This window comes from Cricetulus griseus, assembly GCF_003668045.3.
Source record: "Cricetulus griseus strain 17A/GY chromosome 1 unlocalized genomic scaffold, alternate assembly CriGri-PICRH-1.0 chr1_0, whole genome shotgun sequence".
NCBI lineage: Eukaryota > Metazoa > Chordata > Mammalia > Rodentia > Cricetidae > Cricetulus > Cricetulus griseus.
This window is the reverse complement of record NW_023276806.1, coordinates 177,404-199,726: the sequence shown is the minus strand read 5'-3', so window position 1 is coordinate 199,726 and position 22,323 is coordinate 177,404. Positions and strand designations below refer to the sequence as shown.

General features: G+C 37.3%; 1 protein-coding gene across 2 annotated transcripts in view; it reads left to right on the top strand.

Annotated features, from left to right (window-relative positions):
• Wls (Wnt ligand secretion mediator) overlaps positions 1–22,323 on the top strand; it is a 121,084-nt gene that overhangs the window by 12,461 nt on the left and 86,300 nt on the right. For both annotated transcript variants that reach the window (XM_027395219.2, XM_027395220.2), the window contains one exon: positions 18,315–18,587. In XM_027395219.2, coding sequence (XP_027251020.1) covers positions 18,315–18,587 — 273 coding nt within the window. The remainder of the gene's footprint in view (positions 1–18,314; positions 18,588–22,323) is intronic.

Below are 22,323 nucleotides of genomic sequence, written 5' to 3'. Positions count from 1 at the left end.
AATTACAAATAGAAAAATAAATCTTTCTAAAATTCATCATTTTAATGCAACAATTTTGTTTAAATTTTACTTTTTTCACTTCTGGTTCCTGGAACTCAAAGTCTCACTAAGTAGAGACACTTAACAGATGCTTTCTGTTGTCTTTCTGCCAGCTGCACATTACTTTAGAAATTTAGCAATTCCTCCTCTTTCCTTCAAGCTCTGTATTACTACTTAACTCAAGATTGCTATTGAGCCATTGAACCATGGGAAATTCATTTTCAAAATCTGCTTAATTGCTGTGAGACTTTAATTTGTTCTGGATGATGGTGCTAATGTCTGGGAACTGGGACTGAAGCCCTCCGAAGTTGTTAATTTAATCAACCGCTGTGCCCTTGCCTAATGAAGGGGGCACCAGATCCTCCTCACAAAGAGGCTGGGTCCCTCCTGACCACCTCGTTCATGATGAATAACAGAGGCCCCACAGTCAGGTTGAGCACTTGGGGCAAATTATCAGAATGTCAGTTCCCATTATATGAGCTTCCCCAAATAATGGTTGAATAGATTTTATATAGGAACCCTGAATTCTCAAGGTGGGGATTCTTGTGTGCTTGTATTCATACCTGACAATCTGAAAAATTCTTGAATCACTGAGGTTCTGTTGCAGCTAGTCTATAATCTGTAAGATCATAAGCATCACCTCAAACTGCAGAGATGCCTGTTAACCACTCATTTTCTGTGGCAAGACTGGTGAACACTTTCTCTGGCCTCATGATAAATTAGCTTGTTTATTCCTCTTCTGCTTATTTCTATCCTGCTGTTGGTTAGTGTAATGAAGCAGAAGCCCATTGTGTATGTTCATTGGGTAGCAATCCTCTGGCACCAAAGAGGGTAATTGAGTAGAAAGGCGGATGCTGTTGGTGCATGGGAGAAGCTAACACCACATGAGGTCACCAGGCTTCCAGCTTTAACCAATGTGGACACAATGCAATTGAGATTCTGAAAAGGGTTTGTTTATAGTGTGAGAGTAAGGGTCAGTAGTTAATTTGAAATGCTGTAGGTGTGTTTTCCTTGAACCAAGAAGGTACAGAGCATGTGTCATGGAAGATTGTAAATATCCTCAAGGGGTGGAGGATAGAGTTGGGGGAGGGATTTAAGACAAAAGCAAACTTAAAAGTTCTGGTATACTTATTATCTACTTGTCCATGTTTTCTTAAAAGTTTTACATTCTTGAAAATGAGTTCACTGCAGAAAAAATATTATAAATCTGTGATTTAGAAGCACAGTCCTCTCAAGAAACAACCTTTTTTAAAGCAGTAGTTTCTCAAATGCAAAGGTATTAGAGTCTTGTAAAGTATTAACATTATCCTAATGAATGCTCATATTTAAAAATGTCTTCCAGAATTTATAATTGTACTAACTTTAATGAAATAATATGGAAATCATTAGCCCTGTGTTTATTCATAGTGTAGGCTTTTGCCCTTTTAGTTGTGTTTGCCAGGCACATCTGTAAGTTTTTTCTTTGGTATTAATTTCATTATTTACCTGCTTAAAATTATAGAATTATGATTTTATAATCACCCTTCAGATAATTTAAAATCAGTGAGAGCTTTCCCCTATACTGCAGGGTAATTTTATAAGCAAACATTTGGATTTCAGAAATGACAATAGGAAAAAACATGGAGGTAATGCATGAACCAAAGGTTTGTCATGACCTTTATCATGCTTTGTGGGGTTTATGTTAAGTCTAGGAGATGCGTTTGATATTCCTGATGCCTTACATTTGTAGACAGCTTTTATCATTTTTCAAAGTGCTTTTGTAGAAATCACCTCATTTGATCTTGCTAACACTCTAAGACAGTTCAGTCCATCAGGGATCTTCACATTTAAAGTCATGAAAATTGAGAAAAGAGCTATGTTTATGGCATGTTTTGTTTGGGAAAGCACTAGATTTGTGGTGATTAAAACTTGCAAATAAGAATAAAAAGGCATAATTGTATTTTTAACGTAGAATTCTGAGCTCTCTTCTAGGAGAAATAAATGCTGTCTCTTTTCTATCTTTTTCCATCTCATAGTTGCTTCAGTGAAAAATTGTTGGATCTCTCTTTAAGTATTATTTTGATAAACTGTAGTCTGTTCAGGTTGACAGGTATTTTTTTCTATTTCCCCAAACAGAATCTAGTTCTTTAGATACTTTGATAAATTTTAAAGGAGGAGCCAAATAATACTCTCAACTGCAAAGGCAGTTGACTAGGTTGTGCTGAAGTTTGGTCACCTACAATTTTAACTCTTCTGTGATGTGCCTTTTTCTTAATTATGCTATGCTAATAGATGGCCATTTCTGTGTTAGTGTGATGTATCACAGTATATCACAATTGAATTATTCAGTGTCCTTTGATTTGAGTTCTCAATAGTTTCAGACTAGAAGCTATTATAAAATATTTTGAAAACCTTTATAGTTGAACTATTATTCATATCTTTATGGTTTAATTAGCAGTTTCAAGTCTATGGATTTACCTTTAAAGACTGATAATCAGTGATGATCTCCATGTAACCAACTAGTTAAATCTAGGAGTGCATAACAACTCCATGCTTATCTAATATTGGGTGTTTCTCAAAATTTTAAAGTTTTTGTTAGTGTTCGGAATATATCTTCCTCTTTTATAATCCTCATGAAGGTTAAATGTGAAGGTGAGCATCTTTCTATTTAGTGACTTGATTTGCTTGGTTGCTTCTTTCCTTCGATGTTGGGTTTTCAAAGTTTATCATTTCAGGAATGAAATTTCTTAAAGATTAAGAAAAGGAGGATTTATTGGAAGTTTTGTTTATTTTGATGTCTTTTTGTTCTTGTTATTTTATTTTATTTTTGGGGGTAGTTTAGTTAGCTTCAACTCTCTACTTGACACAAAAACACAGAATCAGCAAGAAGAGATTCTCAATTGAGGAATTACTTGGATCAGATTGGCTTGTGGGTGAGTCTGTGGGGGATTTGCTTAAATGTTAATTGACAAAGGAGGGCCCAGTCCACTGTAGGCAGAACAATTCCCTGAACAGGTGGTTCTAGGTTGTATAAGAAAACTAGTGAGCCAGCAAGCAGCATTATTCCATGATTTATGCTTGACTGATTTCTTTCAATAACAGACTGTAACCTAAGAGCTAACTTAAACCCTTTCTTTTCCTCAGTTGCTTTTGGTCATAGTGTTTTACCATAGAAACAGAAGTTAAAACTCCATCACTGGGAGTGGTGACTGCCCTGTGTTCAACCTGTTTGTTTTGATAGCAGTATTTTCTTTGCCTTTCAATCCACATGGCTTCAGCAATTATTTACTTTTGGTTCCAGTGGTAGATATGTAGCCAAGCCAAATCCAGCTATCATGAGTACATGGCTGAAAATTAACTAATCAGGGTGAATTCTGATACTTTGGTGGAGGCCACCAAGAAGCATCTTTTTTTTTTTTTTCATCCTTTCTGAGTTTGAACTCAGAAAACACAAGCCTGTTATTTGTTGGAATCTAATGAAATAAGGAGTTTAATCATGGAAAGAAATGAAATCTCTTGACATAGTTTTATTTCTCAAAACGACCGTTTAACAATCACTCAATGTGAACCTTACTAAATGATTGATAGGTTTTTCTCCTTTCCCTCTTGTTTCTTCCCCATTTTCTTGCCTTCTTCTCTTTCTTCCTTGCCTTTAACAGAGTCTCACTGTGTAATGCAGGCTGCCTCAGATTGGAATTCTTCTGTTTGCTAGGGGGGGTAGCCAGAACCACTATAGTCATATAGCATCTTTGAATAGTTTATCCCTCACAACTGAAAGATTACTGTACTTATTGCATCACTGATTTAAAGTTAAGGTTGTTGGAAACCATTGCTACATTGCAAATATTGCATTTGGTTGGAATGGAGCTCCTGTAACAATGTGTTAGGTACAATACTTTTAATTAGAACACTATTTGAAATTGTGTGTGTGTGTGTGTGTGTGTGTGTGTGTGTGTGTGTGTGTGTGCGTGCGCGCACGCGCGCGCGTGAGTGTTTGTGTTTAGGTATCATTGCTTAGCACCAAGTTGCTAGTGAAGGTCATTAGTGATAATTCTTAGAATTTGGCTAAATTTCTGACTTTGAAACAAAGCTCATTCTAGCACATGCTCTGAGTTGCATGCATGTGAAACATAGATGGTCTCATGCAGCTGAAATGAACTTTTTGAAGACAGAAGAGAATTTTTAATGATTACACAAATGGAACACTATCTCTAGGGATGGCTGTGAAATTTCATTAGTGTTTATGACGACTCTGGAGGTTTCTTTAAGACATTCTAGAGACTATGAGGCAAAATAAGCACCAACTTGGCACATGTCACTACAGTTCTCTAACTGAGTTATAGCTCTGGGCTACAGAGGATTATGTATACCTAGATCTTGTCTTCCAGCAATTTCAATTTGATTAGAAAGACAAGACCAATAAAACAAGTTGCTGTTAAGGGCTAAGTTAGTTGCAGTAGATACCAAAAAAAGCTCTAAGCGTATTTCAAACAAGATGAAAAGATATTGAATAACTGGAATCTGACATAGGTTGTCAAAAATTGGGTGATTATTTGAAATGCAATTTGATATGCATAATTGAAGACAAGACTTATATCATTCATGCTCTAAATTAATAATGACTAAATAGAAAAAGCCTTATGTGTAGTATGAAGAAGTCTGGCTTGAGTGTCATTTGCTTCTCTGTATATCCAGTCCTTTATGCTTCCTCTTGTCTTTGCTTGAAGACATTCCCTTTGGCAATTAAAACAGTGGCATACTTTTCCTCAAAGCCTAATATGTTGGTCTTTTCACCCCCCCCATCTCCTCCCATTTTTAGTTAAAGACAGTATGGTAAATCTTGAGTCTTTTGCTTGTCTGTGAATCAGACATTTTTTAGATTTATTTAGTTTTATTTTATGTGTATTAGTGTTTGGATTGCTAATATGTACCATATACATGTCCGGTATCTACGGCAACCAGAAGAGGTGCATGGATCCCCTGGAACTGGCTTTATGGACAGTTGTTACCCAGGCCTTCCAGAAGACCAACCAGTCCTCTCAAATACTGATCAGAGGTCTATTTTGGATGATGATTAAGGCATATTTCCCATTTCACAAAATTTTGGAAAACATCACAGGATCATCTGCACATCTGTGATGCTAAGGAAAGAATGCACAGGATATAGAAGTAGTAAGCTGATCTTATGCAATGAATCAACTGACTGTCAACTGTGAGATCTAGCCTTGCTTTACCTTGTAACCTATTGCAAATCAAAGCAACGTATGTGAAGTATCTGATTTTTAGCAATGAGCCCAAGTACAGATAAGGTAAAACTATTTTAGGTAAGTGGAAAAGTTGAGGTGATTGTAAAAATATTGTTAGCACTACACAGCAATATGAATATAATCAGGCAAAATTATTTGAGCACTATTTACACTCTAGGCAGTGTGCTAAGTGTTTTATATTCATAGCTTAACCCCTTTGAGATGTTTATTTGGAACTAGATTCTTTGGCTGACTTGGTTTTACATTTAAGTTCTAGAAAAAATGAAGTATCCTTAAATCACTGATTTGAACTTCCTTAATTTGTTCATTGTATTTCTTTAAGAAATTCTTCTATCCAGGGGTGGTGGCACATGCATTTATTCCCAGCACTGGGGATGGAGGGTGGGGAAGGCACAATCACACAGATCTCTGAGTTTCACACTAGCCTGGTCTAGGGCTACACACACATATGCTGTTTCAAAAAACCAAAACGACACCAATATCAACAAAAATATACTTCTACAAAAACAGAGTTTGGAGGGCAAAAGCTGGAGGTGGCTGCAAATTGACCAGAAAGTTGACAAGTCTCCCTAAGGTCTGGCATTGTGTTGGCCATTGTGGGCAAATCCATTCAGCTTAGGGCTTCTGTCTGTATTTTTCTTTGTGAATTCTTCTAATGTCCCATCATCCATTGTTAAGATGAGGTTCTACTAGTTCTGTCTGTTTTTTCCACATAAATGTTTTAGGAACTCTCCACAGACTGGCTTGATTGTTTATGTGGGCTGTGAACACATTGCGTGGGTGATGAGACAAGTAGGAAAGGACTCAGTAATCAGAAAGGAGTTGGGGAGCAGTGAACTCTTTCTCTCTCAGAATAGAGCTTAGACACAAAGGGAACTTCGTTAATCATGCTTCATTTGTAATCAGAATGGAGAGGCACTTTTAAAAACTACTGCTATTTGGTTCACTGTTTCGTCTGAGTTAAGCCAACTATGCAATAGCTAATCGAGTGGTTAAAGATTTCCCAGGCAGAATCAAGTTCTACTGATAAAGTAGATAACTAATAGTGATGGTGCTGGCCCTGCCCAAGGTTTTCATGGTGGCCAGCTTATACTTAAAGGTAAAATTTAATGTTCGGTGAAAAATAGGAAAAAAGATCTGTAAGACTTGGGAATTTTGATGAATTTACCAGACTTGAGTCACTTTGTACTAAATCTCTAAGATAAAAACTGAGTGAAGAATCAAATCATCTCATTTACTGGATACATTTGGAAAACTTGCTTTATCTTTTGGTAGTTCTTTTCTTAGAAATCAAAGGCTAGTAATCTTTAGTTCTCACTTAATTGGTGCTGAAAGATATTAAGACTAAATATCCTGAGTGCCCTACATATGGATAAATAGAAAATCTCTTAGTATTATTCATATTCCATAGGTAAAAGTGAATCAGTATAGTTTTGTTGTTGTTTTTAACGAAAACTTGTTATTATTTCAACATGTATCTTTTTACAAGGAAGGGTATATTCCTTGCTGCAGGTTTTTTTTTGTTTGTTTGTTTGTTTTTTTTTTTTTTTGGTTTTGGTTTTGTTTGTTTGTTTGAGACAGCCCTGTGTGTAGCCCTGGCTGTCCTAGAACTCATTCTGTAGACCAGGCTTGTCTCAAACTCACAGAGATCTGCCTACCTCTGCCTCCCGAGCATTGGGATCAAAGGTGTGCACCTCCACTGGTTGGCTCTACAGGTTAATATTCTAGTACTTATGAGGACAAACTTGGAAATTTATAGTGTGGATAGTTTTTAAGAGAGAACTTTGAATTTATCTCTGATATATCCATTCAACCGATCAGTCTAGTGGTGAGATGTTTTACAATGAGTTGTTGGTATTGACGAAATAAGGAATGATGAAAGAGAGGCAACAGTCGGGTATTAAAAAGGTACTGTCTATTTATTGTTATCTAGCTACTCTCCATTTATCTATCTTTTAAAAATGAAACATAATTTTCAAGCCTAATAGCAAAGTGACCATAAATCCTAGGCATGTGAGTGTCTTATATTTGAAGACAGTGAAAAGAATCTAGTTGCAGAGAAGGACGAGTGATGAGCAAAGGGGATCCAGACCAGGCTGGTGAAACCCACATAAACAGCTGACTTGAACAACGGGGAGCTCTTGGTCCCCAGACTGATAGCTGGGAAACCAGCATGCGACTGATCTAGACCCCAGGAACATGGGTTTCAGTGAGGAGACCTCGGAAATATATAGGACCTCCTGTAGTAGATCAGTCCTTATCCTTAGCATAGGTATGGACTTTGGGAGCCCATTCCAGAAAGAGGGATACTCCCTGAGCTAAGACACACGGGGGTGGGCCTAGGCCCAATGCCCCCCCTATGGAAGGCCTTACCCTCCCTGGAGAGCAGAAAGGATATGTGCTAGGTAGGGTTTTAGCTGAGGGGGGGACGGGGAGGTGGTAGGGGAGGAGGGAAGGGAGAGGGAACTGGGATTGACATGTAAACAATCTTGTTTCTAATTCAAATAAAAAATCTGAAAAAAAAAAAAAAACCTTGGCCTTCTGGCTTTATTTTGTTTCAAATCCCCAACTGCCCTATCTATTGATTATCTATTCAGAACAGATGGAAAATGTTCTCTCACAAATGTCTTCTCTTGTTGGGTCTTTTATCATCTAATGTATTTTCCTCCTAGGCTGGAGCCTTCCTTTCCTCTTATGTGAACAATTGCTGGTATTTTCTTCTTAGTGGAAATCTCTAGCCTTACTTTCCATCTACCCTTTTCAACAGGAAATCCACGTTTTGCTAATTATTTGGAACAACAGAGATTTTTATTTTGAGACGAGTCTGAGGATTTGTCTAGTCCTGTCTCACCTATACTAAGATCTTCCTATAGTGACTTTACATTCTGGTGACTTGTTGCTCTTTAGTCCACTTAATTTTTCAATACAGTTTAAACAATGCTAAGGATGAACATTATTTTTTATCCTTTAGTGGAAAGTACTTCTGTGACCACATTTAATTTCTACTCATGAATCCTAGATTTTCCATTTGGAGTAATCTAGAACACATTTCCTGTTTATCTCATGGTAGTATTTCACATAGTTGAAGATGGCTGTTGTTTCCCTCCTTTGACTTTTTTTCTCTGAGTGAGATACACCTTGTCTTGTTTAGTTAGACTCCTAACCATGCTCAGTCACTATGGCTTTTCTGGTGATTGCATTTCCAGTCAAGGTTAAATGTACTTCTACTACTTTGGTAATCAGTTGCTGCTTGTTGTTTTTACTTAGAGAAATCAACAGTTTTCCTGTTTTCAATATGAAATCCATAATTAACAAGTGAACTTATGGCTATCCTTATAGCAAACCTGTGGATGGTGGTGCACTCCATACTGGGAATAAAACTTCATGCAAGCTGGACACTGACCTCACCATTTTAACTTAAGTGACTTATGGCACACACATTTCTCATGCATCTTTCTGTCCACTTTTCTCATTAGGAGAGCCAGTGGGCCCAAAAGGATTTGAGTTCATCCCCAGTATAGCTATTACTTATACTGACTGTGACATAGGATAAGTAGTTTTCAGATCTTCATTTACCCATCTCTGAATAGAAAGAGTTGTATTTACTACTTACATCTATGTAAGAATGAAAATAGTTCTTGTTAAATTCATGGAATCTGGGTCACTTAATAAATGATGTAAAAATGGGTAGATGCTGCTGTCTTTCGTAATTTGTAAATGGTGACTGGATGCACCCAGGCTGGTGTATAAAAAAATTAAAAATGAGTATGAGTTTTGGGGAACTTGGAATCATGGTTATTCCATGATAAGGAATGTTGTTGTGGAATGACTGAATGAAGTATACATTTTTCTTTTTTAATTAGTTGTTAGTTTTTAAGATTTATTTATTTATTTTGTAGTGTGGGTGTTTCTCTTGCATATAAGTGTACCACAGGCCTGCATGGTGCTTATAGAAGTCAGAAGAAGGCATTGGATTCCCTGGAATTGGCATTGTAAGCCACCATGCTGTGAGCTGAAGCTAGGTCCTCTGTAAGAGCAACAGGTGCTAACAACACTGAGCCACCTCTCCAGCCCTAGATTTCCCTTTTAAGAGTGAATAATTGGGTAAATCAACAATTCTCAATGAGGGTTAAGGTGAAAACCTGGGGTAGGGCAGTCAAGGAAGCTAAGAGGTACAGAGCCAATACAGCACTGGGTGATAAGCTCCGACTTTGAACAGGATGTTAAAATGAATCTAGTGTAGCCATAATTTCACCATCAGAGGAGTCTAACCCCATAGTACTAATATGCTGATTCTTCTAGTGTGCTAATTAAATAAATAATGCTTAGAATTTACATGATACTTTTTATACCTTTTATTTTCTTTAATTGTCCTGGACTCAACTCTTCTATTTTCTAAGTAGTTATTTTGCACAAACAAAACAAAACAGTCTACAGCCAAAGGTAAATCTTATATAATCTGATAAGTTCTGCCTTGATTTGCAATGTCAGCACACAATGGACAGGACATTAAATCTGTAGCAATGCTTATACAAAAATCTCTTTTTGTTCCAAGCCATTTTATTGGTCCTAACCTCTCTTCCAAAATCTCCCCAAGATATCAATCCTTGAATAAACCCTTTCCATAGCCTTTGTCAATTTCTTCTACCTGTCCCTTTTTTTTGTTGTATCTCATAAAAACCGAAAGACTCCATCTGGCAGGGTTGTTTATAGGTTGTTAAGAAAATGGGTGATATTTTCTGTGTATGTTCTTTATTTGTGTGTTTATATGAATGTGTTGTATGTATCTGTTTGTGGGTATGCTTGCTTATGCATGCATGTTTGGAGGTCAGAGGTTAACTTCAGATGACTTCTGCTTTTACTCTCCTAGATTCTTTTTTGAGACAGTAACCTACCTGGAGCTTACTCTTTTGGCTAGAGTGGTTGACTAGTGAGCCTCTGGGATCCTCCTGTCTTTTCCTCCCTTAGTGCTGGGATTATAGACACATGCTGTCATACACAGCCTTTATGTGAGTGCTGGGGATATAAATTCTGGTCCTCATGCTTGTGTAGCAAGCACTTTATCAACTGAGCCACACCTCAGACCCATACATTATATTCTTAAGAATGTGTATAAAAATATGTCATAAAATCTTCAAGCCTACTTGTAGCACGATAGTATTTTTTTGTGTTACACCTACTACCATTAATCTGTTATGGCATTTTTGCAATGATGCATACAAAGTTTGATAAAAGTTTGATGGTAAATCAAATATAACTTAATGTCAATCAGTTCATTAGAACATAATTCCACAAAGACTTGCAGTTCAGTTCAAGTTTGAAGAACTTACATGTTTAAGATACTAAGAGGGAAGATGCAACCAGCCTTTTAGAAGTTTATACTTTGCTAGTGTTTAGAAGGTCGCATATTCAATAGAATGCTGTAATGAAAATAGACCAGATAACACTGACAACAGAAGCAACAATGATTACTTACTGTTACTGAAAGGAAATCAGAGAAATCCTTAGATGTTGGTTCAGAGCATTTAACAAATTAGGCAAAGGAAATGGCACTTGAGTTAGAACCTAGAAGTTTAAAAGTGTTAAAATATTTAAAATTTGCATAGTGATTAAAACATAATAATTCCAAAAACTGTAAGTCACCCTTAAATTTTACCTCTCTGCTTTATTGTAGGAATTCACAAATATAAGTGCTCAACTTTTCTTTGAATAACCAGAAAAATTATGAGTCTTGAAATTTGAAATTTAGATAGGTCTTTAACAGGCCTTGCTTGTCCTTAGTCTTGGCTATACTTTGTTTCTTTGATTACACATGTCTATTGAAACGTCAGAAAATGGAGAGAAATCAATAAACTGCAGCTCTTTACTGCACATTAAATTATACATTTCTTCACATGTCACATGCATACACACATAGGAGAATTTATCATCTTGGTATGACCAAATGAAACTTTTGTTTTAGTTTAGACTTTGTCATTTATCCAGTTTTCTTTTTTCTTTTTTTTCTGAATTTACTGTAAATGGAGAACTCATCCTTTCTTGAGCCAAACTATGCTATTATATGCTTACCTGAATTATCAGTAAATTCTTCTTTAGGTTGCTCTGAAGCCAACCTGTCTCTAACTTATAATTCTTCTTTCATGTCTACAAAGTCTGCAAATATATTCTTCTAATAGCAACACTGGGTTCTTTACCCCAAGCCATATCTCTTCCAGTCTGCTATCCCAAAAGAAAACAATAAATATGGGAGACTGTCCATTTGCTTTAGGTGAGCCTAATGCATTTTCAGGAGCTTTATATTTTTCTTTTCTGCATGGAACTCTGTAAACAAAAGTGAAAGTGATTTAAATTCATATACTAATTATTATTCATCTTTATTAGTGGTAATGATACATATAAAATCAGATCATCTATGATATATAAATAATAGATGCCTGATAATAAGTTATAAATAACCAGTATCAGAAAATTGTACTTCACAGCAGCTGTTTCTCTTAAGAGATTAATTAATTTTAGGATTTCCTAACTCTAAAATTACAATGTAATGTGTACTGTGGCTTGCTTGTTCAAGAAGTAGAACCAGTATTTACCTTTTATTGCCCCTCATACCCACAGCCTGCCAAAGCAGTTTTGAGGACTTACAAGGCACCTGTGAGAGATTCTCACACAAAAGACTGGTGCATACCCATGCTAGGTTTTGTGATCACGACTCAAGGTAGTACATGGCGACACTCAGTTTTTCCCCCAAAGGTAATTTTGACTGAATTCCACATAACCTTTTGGCACAAGCTTGGAAATGTAGCTCAGATGTCTAGTTTGCAGAGCAGTGAGCATTAACAGATGAGTCATGTGCTCTTTCTGTGGAGGCCTTTTTGTGCTCATTTCATGTGTGTTTAATTTTTGCTGTTTTAAAAAGCATCGTGGAGTAATTTAATAACAGACTTTTTTCAGAAATATAGCTTAGAGTTAATGGTTTTATGTACTGTCAGGCTTCTTGATCCACGCTTTCTTTGCTGATAGATATAAAGGTGAGTATCATTTTTTAATCCAAATTTAGGTCATTAGGTTATTATCCCAATTCGCATGTCTAATGACTTGCAAGACCTTTTATGTGTGTTTTATTATTTTTCCCAAAAGAAAGACAACTGGCACCAATCTTCAGCCTAAATTATTTTCGTGTTTACCACAGTATTTCACATGCTATGTAAGAGTTTGGCTCAGTTTACAAGGCACTTTGATTTTCTCCATGGTTCCAACACTCCTCAATTCAGAGGATCTAAGCCAAGCAACTAATGCAAACCAAGTGTAGCTGCTTATTTGCCATGTGGAATCTATAAAGCAATTCTATTTTTCTATCTTTGGCACCACAATTAAGGTTACAGGCCAACCATTTAAAATACTCATCTGCTTAAGATGGAAACATAAAATATTTTTTAAACTTCTTAGAACCAAAATGAAATATATAACTGCTGCAATTTTTAAAACTATATTGTTAAATTGTTTGTGCCATTCATTCATAGCTTTATACCACAGTGAACTATTTTTAGTGAGTGTTTGCTACACAAAGTTGCTATGTGTGTGTTTATCTGCTGGTTACCATGTAAGGGGTGCAGTTTACTCTGTGAGTACATTTGTGTGTTAATATGTGGGTTGTTTTGCTAGCCTGTGTGGTGCATGTGCATCTGTCGCCATACACATGTGCACATTAGCCACCTTTGTTTTTGCTGTGATAACAACCTGATAAAAGCAAGGAAGGAAGAGTTTGTTTTGGCTTATAGTTTTAGTAAGTCCATCATGGTGTCAGAAGCTTCAGGTTATCAGTTTACTTTGTATCCACAGTCAGGAAGCAGGGAGAGATGATGATCTCTGGTGTTATGAATACTCTTTTCTTTTCTGAAATTGGAGGAGAGGAATAACCCATGGAATGATGTCACCTACATCTAGAGTGGGTCTACCTACTCTAATTAACCTAATTGAGACAACTCATCATAGACACGCCCAGAAATTTATTTTCAAAGTGGTTCTAGATCCTGTGAAGTTGAACAATCCAGTTAATTCACCTTCACCGTGTACACTTGTGTGTGGCCCTGTGCGTATGTGTGTATTCCTATATGTTGCCATGCATGAGTATCTTTGTGTTGATATATAGAGTGTGTGCATCTGTTTTGCTATATTCATCTGTGTATCATCATGTGGATACATCTGTGTGCTTTTCTGAGGGGTGTATTTTTGTGTTCATCTTTCACTTTGCATATTTGGTGTTTCTATGACTGTTGCTATGTAGGGTGCATACATGTTAACATGTATATACATCTGTGTGTTGGGGTCTGTGTATGTGTTGCTGTGTGAATGCATGTGTGTCAAAATTGTCATATGAATGCATATACATTCCTGTTTGTGTGTATTTGCATCTGTATTTTGTATTGTATTCATGGGTATGTGTTGGTGTGTTACTGTTTGGGTGCATGTGAGAACATTCACATGTTGGCATAAGGAGTATAAAATTTGTATGTTTTGGTGGTAGTCATTTAGTGTAGAGGATTTCTTGCTTTATTCAATAAATACATTTCCTAGAACAGATGTTAGCATGATTAGTCACTGAAAGTGGCTATTGGAAATTGTTGTTAATGCTGGGTGATAGAGCACACTTTTAATCCCAGCTCTCGGAGGCAGAGGCAGGCAGATCTCCAAGCTCTGAGTTTGAGGTCAGCCTGGTCTACACAGTGAGTTCCGGAACAGCCAGGACTACAAAAAGAAACCCTGTCTTGAACTCCCCCCCAAAAGAATTGCTTTCAAGAATGAGTTGCATCTCACTAAATGTGCCTCAATTCACTCACAAGGGCATAACTACAGTAATTCCTAAAGTCCTGTCTCTAGGTCTAGTCTCTGAAGATACAGTTTTACTTTGAAGTAATTGTTATTTAATTGCGAAGTAATAACTTGTTCAGTAATCTGGTAAGACTTAATTAGCATGGTTGAAATGCATGGCAATTTCATCTTTAAAGTAAATAGCAATGTTAAAACATGTGTCTGAACATTATAGCTACAGAACAACCTCAGTCAAGGAACTAATAGACTGAGTTAGTTAATTCCTAAATCTTGAATCAGTTTAACACAAGCATTTACATTTTCTGTGCTTTACATTTTGAGCGGTCATTCACAGAAGCTATTAATGCTTAAATATTTGCTGAAAATATTTAAAAATATTTCCTGAAAACAATGTTTTAAGGAATTTATCTTGGATGGCTGATGTACAGGATTGGCTTGTGGAGTTATTAACTGTTTTGGACCTTACAATTCAACCATATAATGTTATCTGTCTACTTAGGTTGTGCAGTCTATTTCATATGTTTATTTTTAAGAAGAATTAAGGTTTTTGAACTTAGGAAATGTCAAGAAGAATGTTTCAATGAATTACATTGAAAATCAACTTCTAAGTTTGAGGCAGGAGGATTTTCATGAGTTCAAGGCCAGCATGGGTAAGACAAGTTAAAAGTCAACTTCTAAACTTAGATGGGATTCTGTTATGCCAACCAAAAGCTTTGGGGCCATTTGGATAAAAGTTATAGTTGTGTCAATAACACAAAGATATTAAGTTTTTGTTTTTTTCATTTCAGATACTAAATTTCCTTTCCTTGTATTTCCCTCCATTCTGCTTAGACTGCCTGGTACTGAGAACCTAGGTACATAGTATGTATTGTATGAGTTTTCATTGGGCACATACTTTATTAGCAAATTTTGGGGGGTAGGAGGACATGTCTTTTTATGTCAAACAGGTTGTCACCAGCTTCCTGATTCCAGGAATTATAGTCTTGTTTCACTATATTTGGCCTATCACCCATGTAATGAAAATATTTCTCAGCTGGGTGTTGGTGGCGCACGCCTTTAATCCCAGCACTTGGGAGGCAGAGGCAGGTGGATCTCTGTGAGTTCAAGACCAGCCTGGTCTACAAGAGCTAGTTCCAGGACAGCCTCCAAAGCCACAGAAAAACCCTGTCTCGGGGGGAAAAAAAAAAAAAGGAAAAGAAAATATTTCTCTATATTTTAAGGTGAAGCAAATAATGAACCTTTTACTTTCTTAGTTCATATGTAAGCTTTGGGAACTGGAATTATCCATCTATTGCTTCTGTTACCTATTTTAAATCATTTTGTTTGTTATCTCTTTAATATAAACTGATATTTCTAGTAGAAAGAGATGGAGAAAAATAAAGTGAAACTATGAAATCCTAAATAAACATACATACATACATACATACATACATACATACATACATACCCCACCCCACGACAAGGATTATTTGTGAAGCCCTGGCTGTCCTGGAACTTGCTCTTTAAACAGGCTCGCCTTGAACCCAATACCCATGGTATCTCATTATATAGGTATGGCTCTCCTGGAACTCACTTTGTAGACCAGACTGGCCTGAAATTCTCAGAGATCCTCTTGCCTCTTACCATATATAGATCACCATATATATATGGTAATCAGATCCCATTACAGATGGTAATGAGCCACCATGTGGTTGTTGGGAATTGAACTCAGGTCCTCTGGAAGAGCAGCCAGTGCCCTTAACCACTGAGCCATCTCTTCAGCTCCCTCTAACTAAGTTTTATTCAAATACTGTTTTTATTATTCTTTCAGTCACAATTTTGGCTGCATTTAAAAAACGCTTTCTATAGTAGGCAACCAGAACAAGCTGCACACTTGGCTTTCTGTTTTCTTTACATGCTGTATACACCAAGTATCCACTCTTAGCTGCAGGTAAGATGTCATCCTGAGTTGTAAAGATATCACCAAGGGAACTCTAAGTGCCTATGCTTGCATATCAGTGTGCCATCTACTTTTTCAAATAGTATAAACATTGTTTTCCTTTTGGATCCTAATAGAAAAAGTTGAAATGTTTAATAATGTTCAGTTTTTAAGTTTTAAATGTTTTTTTAAGCTATCTTATTTCAGTGATAAAAATATTTCTCATTCTCATGGTCTAGCTAAAGATATGCATTTGAAGCTTCTTCAAGTCCATTGCCAAGATCTCTTAAAAATGTGAATATTCCTGGTAATTTTATTTTATGGATGATACATTGTGCTAATAAAAAAAGAAAAATGAAAACGAGGTTGGTTGCTATATAGTCTCCCACACAAGCCACTGAAAACACAGACTCTGTACTGTCTAGTGTCCAGTGCTCTGTTATTCCGTGTGGAATGTGGTTTTGGATCTCAGCTGAGGAACTCGGCTAGTTATTTTCATTTTTGTCTGAGAAGTGAAAGACTTGTTTTTCAAACTGAAGAAAATAAATGAGAAAGGTTAGATTCATTTTGGAAGAAGAGAAGTTTTAAAAGAGAAGTATTTTCTGTAAGAAATAGTCAGTTTGACTATGTTATTTAAAGTGGAATTTATGACTTTTGTTTCGCTGTTTGTTTCCAACCACCTTAAAATGGATCCAATTAAATGTGTCATTTGGTCTTTCTAATATCAAGGAACTGTTCAGCTGACTAAAATAAACTATGTTTGACCGACTCATTTCTAATAATATGCTAGACAAAATGGCTTTAGATAAATTAGTTATGCAAAGGATTTGTGGTTGTATGGTTTTGAGTTTTGAGAAAAAAATTCTATAGCATGAATCCAGAGATACCATGCTGATGGAGTCAACACCCTACACTCAAGGGCTTTCATTTATGCTTCTTGAGTGTAGAAGTTCCTAGCGTTTTTACTTGTTATTGGCTAGTCTTCATGAAAACACATTTATCACTAATATATTAAGATATTAACATAATATTTACTATTAATATAGATATTAATACTTTACATATTAAGTAAAGAAAAATAATGTTTGATGTCTTTTTAACAGTAGTTGCTTTCCTCTAGGGGAATTTTAGGCAAATATTATAAATTTCAAATTATGTTTTGCAATTTTACTGTTATAGTCATATTAATTGTTTCGTAACAAAACAGTGCATTCAAATTTTATTTTATCTCTTGATAAACATGGGTAATATTTTAGTTTGTTTTAGAAGTATTAGTCTGAATATCCATCTTCAGGTACCAAGCTAAGTGGGATTGTGAGGTCAGTATAGTTCCATAGTCAACTTGTTTCTTAGATGAGGGTCCTGAAGCTAGCACAGATGCAACAAACTTAAATTGTCAACCAGGTCTCAGTCCTGGCATCTGAATTCAGACACTGGTAACTGAAGTGCTTCTCAATCAGTTCCCCAGCTCTTGGGGCACATTGGAATTTTATTTATTTTACATACCAACCACAGTTTCCGCTCTCTCCTCTCCTCCCGTTCTCTCCACCCACCTCCATTCTACCCACCCTCATACACTCCTCAGAAATGTAAGGCCTCCCATGGCAGTCAACAAAGCATGGCATTTCAAGTTGAGGCACGACCAAGCTCCACCCCTCTGCATTAAGGCTGACTTATTGGAATTTTGTGACAAAGATTTTTTTTTCATTTCTCTTTTTTTTTTACTTTTTAAAATTTGAATTACAAACAAGATTGAATTACATGACAATCCCAGTTCCCTTCCCCCTCCCCTCCTCCCCTACCACCCCCCAACTAAAACCCTACCTATCACATATCCTTTCTTCTAATCTACACCTGACTCAACCTTTCTGTTCTCTCATGACCTCTGCATTCTTCCTTTTCTTCCCTTCTCATTCTCGTAGCTCCCTCCCTCCTGTTCCCATGTTCTCAATTTGCTCAGGGGATGGTGACCCTATCCCCTTCTCCAGGGGACAAAGTTTTGTGACAAAGATTTGAATGGAGGCTATAGCTTATTTTGATTGCTTACAAGTGTGTATTGTAATTAACTGGAAATACAATGGGAAGACTTGTGGAGGTACTTTCCTGGCCCTCTGCAGATGACACGAGGGTCCTCACATGGATTTAGAGGAACTAAGAGAACAATTGCTCCCCAACTATAGATGGCATTGTACAGGAAGGAAGGCACAATTGAAAAGGTCATTAGCTAGAAGTGGCTACTTCAATGGACTCTTTTCTAAAACAGGAAAACATTCTCTTTTCAGCTCCAGCACCAACCACAGCAGTGCCATACATGTCAGTAAAATGTGTGGATGTCCGTAAGAATCACCATAAAACAAGATGGCTGGTGCCTTGGGGACCCAACAAGTGTGACAAGATCCGAGACATTGAAGAAGCAATTCCAAGGGAAATTGAAGCCAACGACATTGTGTTTTCCGTACACATTCCCCTCCCTTCTATGGAGATGAGCCCATGGTTCCAGTTTATGCTGTTTATCCTGCAGTTAGACATTGCTTTCAAGCTGAACAACCAAATCAGTAAGTACCCTAACTGCTTTGATAACCTGTGGGAATTTCCTTCCTAGGAGTGTCAATGATGATTAGTTATTAGCTGCTTGCTGGTTCCTGTGCACTTTGTGAACCCTTCATTGAATCAGCTCATTTAATCTTTCCAAATCCCTTGAGACAAATATCTATATTATGCATTTGACACGTAGATCACTTGGGTTCTGGTGAGATTGCCCACAGTCAGACCTATTGGTCCATTTCATTGTCCCCTGTTTTCATGTTTATGCCCAGATGGTAAGTTAGTATAGTAGAATGCTTATGACTATGGGCTTGAAAGTGTTACTGAGATAGATTTAAGTTCCTGAACTAAAAACTCATGTGTATGTGCATACAAAGTTCATCTATGGAGGTTAGAGAACAATTTTTTTCTTTTTGTTTTTTGAGACAGGGTTTCTCTGTATTGCTTTGGAGCCTGTCCTGGAACTTTCTCTGTAGACCAGGCTGGCCTCGAACTCACAGAGATCCACCTGCCTCTGCCTCCTGAGTGCTGGAATTAAAAGTGTGTGCCACCACCACCCAGTTTAGAGAACAATTTTTAAGTGACATTTCACCCCTTCCTCTGTGGGGTTCTGGGGCTGGAACTCAAGTCATCAGGCTTATGCAGTGTTAGTTACTGTTCTATTGCTGTGAAGAGACATCATGACTAAGGCAACTCTTTTGTAAAAGCATTTAAGTTGGGCATGGTTGCACAAGCCCCTAATTCCAGCATCTAGGAAGCAGAAACAGATGAATCACTTGAAATAAAGGCTAGCCTAGTCTACAGAATGAGTTCCAGGACAGCCAGGGCTACACAGAGAAACCCTGTCTCAAAACACCATTTAATTGAGGTTTTGCTTACAGTTTTAGAAAGTTAGGCCATGATCATCATGATGGGAAGCAGACAGACATGGGCTGAAGCAATAGCTAGAAGTTCATATCCATCCTGATCTGCCAACAGCAGGCAGATGGAGAGACACTGGCCTGGCATGGGCTTTTGAAAACTCAAAGCCCATCCCTAGGGACATGCCTTCTTTAGCAAAGCTACATCTATTGCAACAAGGCCACACCTCTTAATCCTTAGCAAACAATTCCACTAACTGGAGACCAAGCATTCAAACATATGAGCCTATGTTGGCAATTCTCATTCAAACCATCACATGCAGCAAGTACTTTTATCTGCTGAGTCACTGAACTTCCTTATAAAACTTCTCTGAACCACTTTTTATGTGCAAAAATTGAATGAAAAATATCTATTTAACCAAATAATTTTGAAGAATAAGCAATTATTTCAAAATAAAAAATACAAGTTGTATTCTTGAATTTCAGCTCATTTTCTTCCTTCCTTCCTTCCTTTCTTTCTTTCTTTCTTTCTTTCTTCCTTTCTTCCTATATTTTGTAGTGGAATTAAGTTCATACAAAAAAAATTTATCATTTAATCTTTTCTCTTTGTGAACATATTTAATGACCAACAAATAAGGCCTGACAATTCAGAGTTCTCTCCATTGTGTTCTAAAGCTTTTTTGAAGCTTCCTTTTCTCCTTCCCTCCCTTCCTTCCTCCATCCTTTCTCTTTCTTCTTTTTCTATTTTTGGCTTTTCCAGACAGATTTTGTGTGTGTGTGTGTGTGTGTGTGTGTGTGTGTGTGTGTGTGTGTAGCCTTGGCTGTCCTGGAATTGTCTCTGTAGACCAGGCTGGCCTTGAACTCAAGAGATCCATCTGACTATGAAGTACTAGGATTGCACCGCCACCCAGCACAGCTTATTTCTTATACTTGACATGCATATATTACCTGCATTGTCAAACAATCTCATACTCTGTGAACATGTCCAGAAATTGCTTCCATTAACACATTGCACATGTTGATTTTTGTTTTCTTTTTAAGTGCTAGCAATAGAGCCCTGGGCTCATGCATACTGGACAAATGGTTTACCACTGAACCATACCTTAAGCCCCATCTCCTCTTCTTTTACCATTCTCACTTTCTCCCATAGATGAAAGGCTTCTTTTTGAAAACCTAGTCATTCTTTAAGACATTCCAGTTGTTACACTGCCCTAGAGCCTTCCCAGATGTTTTCTCATTTCTTTGTAAATGCAGTTTATCTTCTATGAACTCCATTATTGGCTGAGCAATGTCTATTTTGACAGCCTAGCACAAATGAATTATTTTCTATAGCACCTTGATAGACCAGCTCTCTGACTGTGATTGTGTTTATAATTATTAAACTGTAGCCTTGTAAGTAGGAAGCTATGAATTAAAATGTCTCTTGGGTCAGATTATTCTGTGACATTAAAAAGGGATATCAAACAACTGATGTAGGTGCATGCCCCTTTTCCACTCTAAGACAATACTTTTGGTATTTAAGAAACATTTCAATAACCAGTGACACTAATCCTGATTATAGCTACTTAAACATTGCTTGCATGACTGAATTATGGCTGAGATATTTACAACTGACTGAAAAGGTGATGTATTGTTAGGAATAACAGCTTGTTGCCATAGCAGCTATTGTTTGGTACAATACTTGGGTTTTTAGAGCATGGATCTGTTTATCAGATTGTGAGAAAAACTGAATCATTTTGATACTCTTGCTTTTGTGTAAAATGGCTGACCTATAATCAGTTTCATTTTCAACATTAAAGTTATTTAATAAAATAAATCATAGCACCTGGTAAATTTATGTGAAATTTTAGAAGATAATAATATGTTCCTAAATTTTATTCCAATCTATTTATAAATGGTTGTTGGGTAAATACATGAATACAACTGACTCAACCTGTATAATATACCTACATGTATAAGATCTTGAGGGGACCAGCTCCCCATTTCGGCAGCCATGACAGTAACACGTGCTTGCCATGACCTTGTCCTAGTCACTAGAGGTCAGATGCCTGCCCCATGGCAAGGAACCAATCAGAAGTTAGTGGGTGGCACTATGCTTTACGGCTCTAGGTGTGCTTTACGGACAAGTACACAGCAATGACGCGCAGAGCATAGCAACCACCCTGGGAGGGCCTATGGGCCATAACAACCAATTGACCAATCAACGCAGGGCAAGCCCTCCAAGACTGGAGGCACACCAATCCTGAGCCTGTGCGTACCCCTAGACACTCCCCTTACGCTGCCCTACAAGATCTCTATGCAGCCCCTTCGAGCTGTCTTTGCTAGCCATCCACCATGGCGGGTGGGTGAAAGACCCGAGCTAACCCTATAGGGTTAGCTCGTTAAACAACAATAAAGCCCCATGCAGTTTGCAGCAAGTTTTCAAATCCGCCTGGTGATTGGGGTGACCGAGGTCCTGGGCTGGGACCCCGGAGGCCTGAGTTTTCCGGAGGTCTAACAATCTCAGGGCTGATAACTTGGTATTGGATAACCAATTGAAAAGCTCATTCCTGGGGAAGATCATTTCTCCCACTCTCAGCATTCCCCAGTTGCTTATAGTTTTTTGTCTAACAATTAGACTCCATAATTTTCCGTTCTTCTATATTAGTGAGTTTATTGGTGCCTTCATTGTTCAGATTTCATTTAGGCAGCCATTTTGGTGATATTTCATGAGTATAGCCTCTTTGACATTACCAGGATATGCAATTTCACAGCAAAATCCTAATCCTCTGGGTCTTTCAATCTTTCTGTCCCATCTTCTGCAATTGTGTTGCAGATGTATCCGTTGGGACTGGGAACCATACGATCTCTTGTTCTCTACATTTTGAACAGTCGTGGTTTTCTGTAA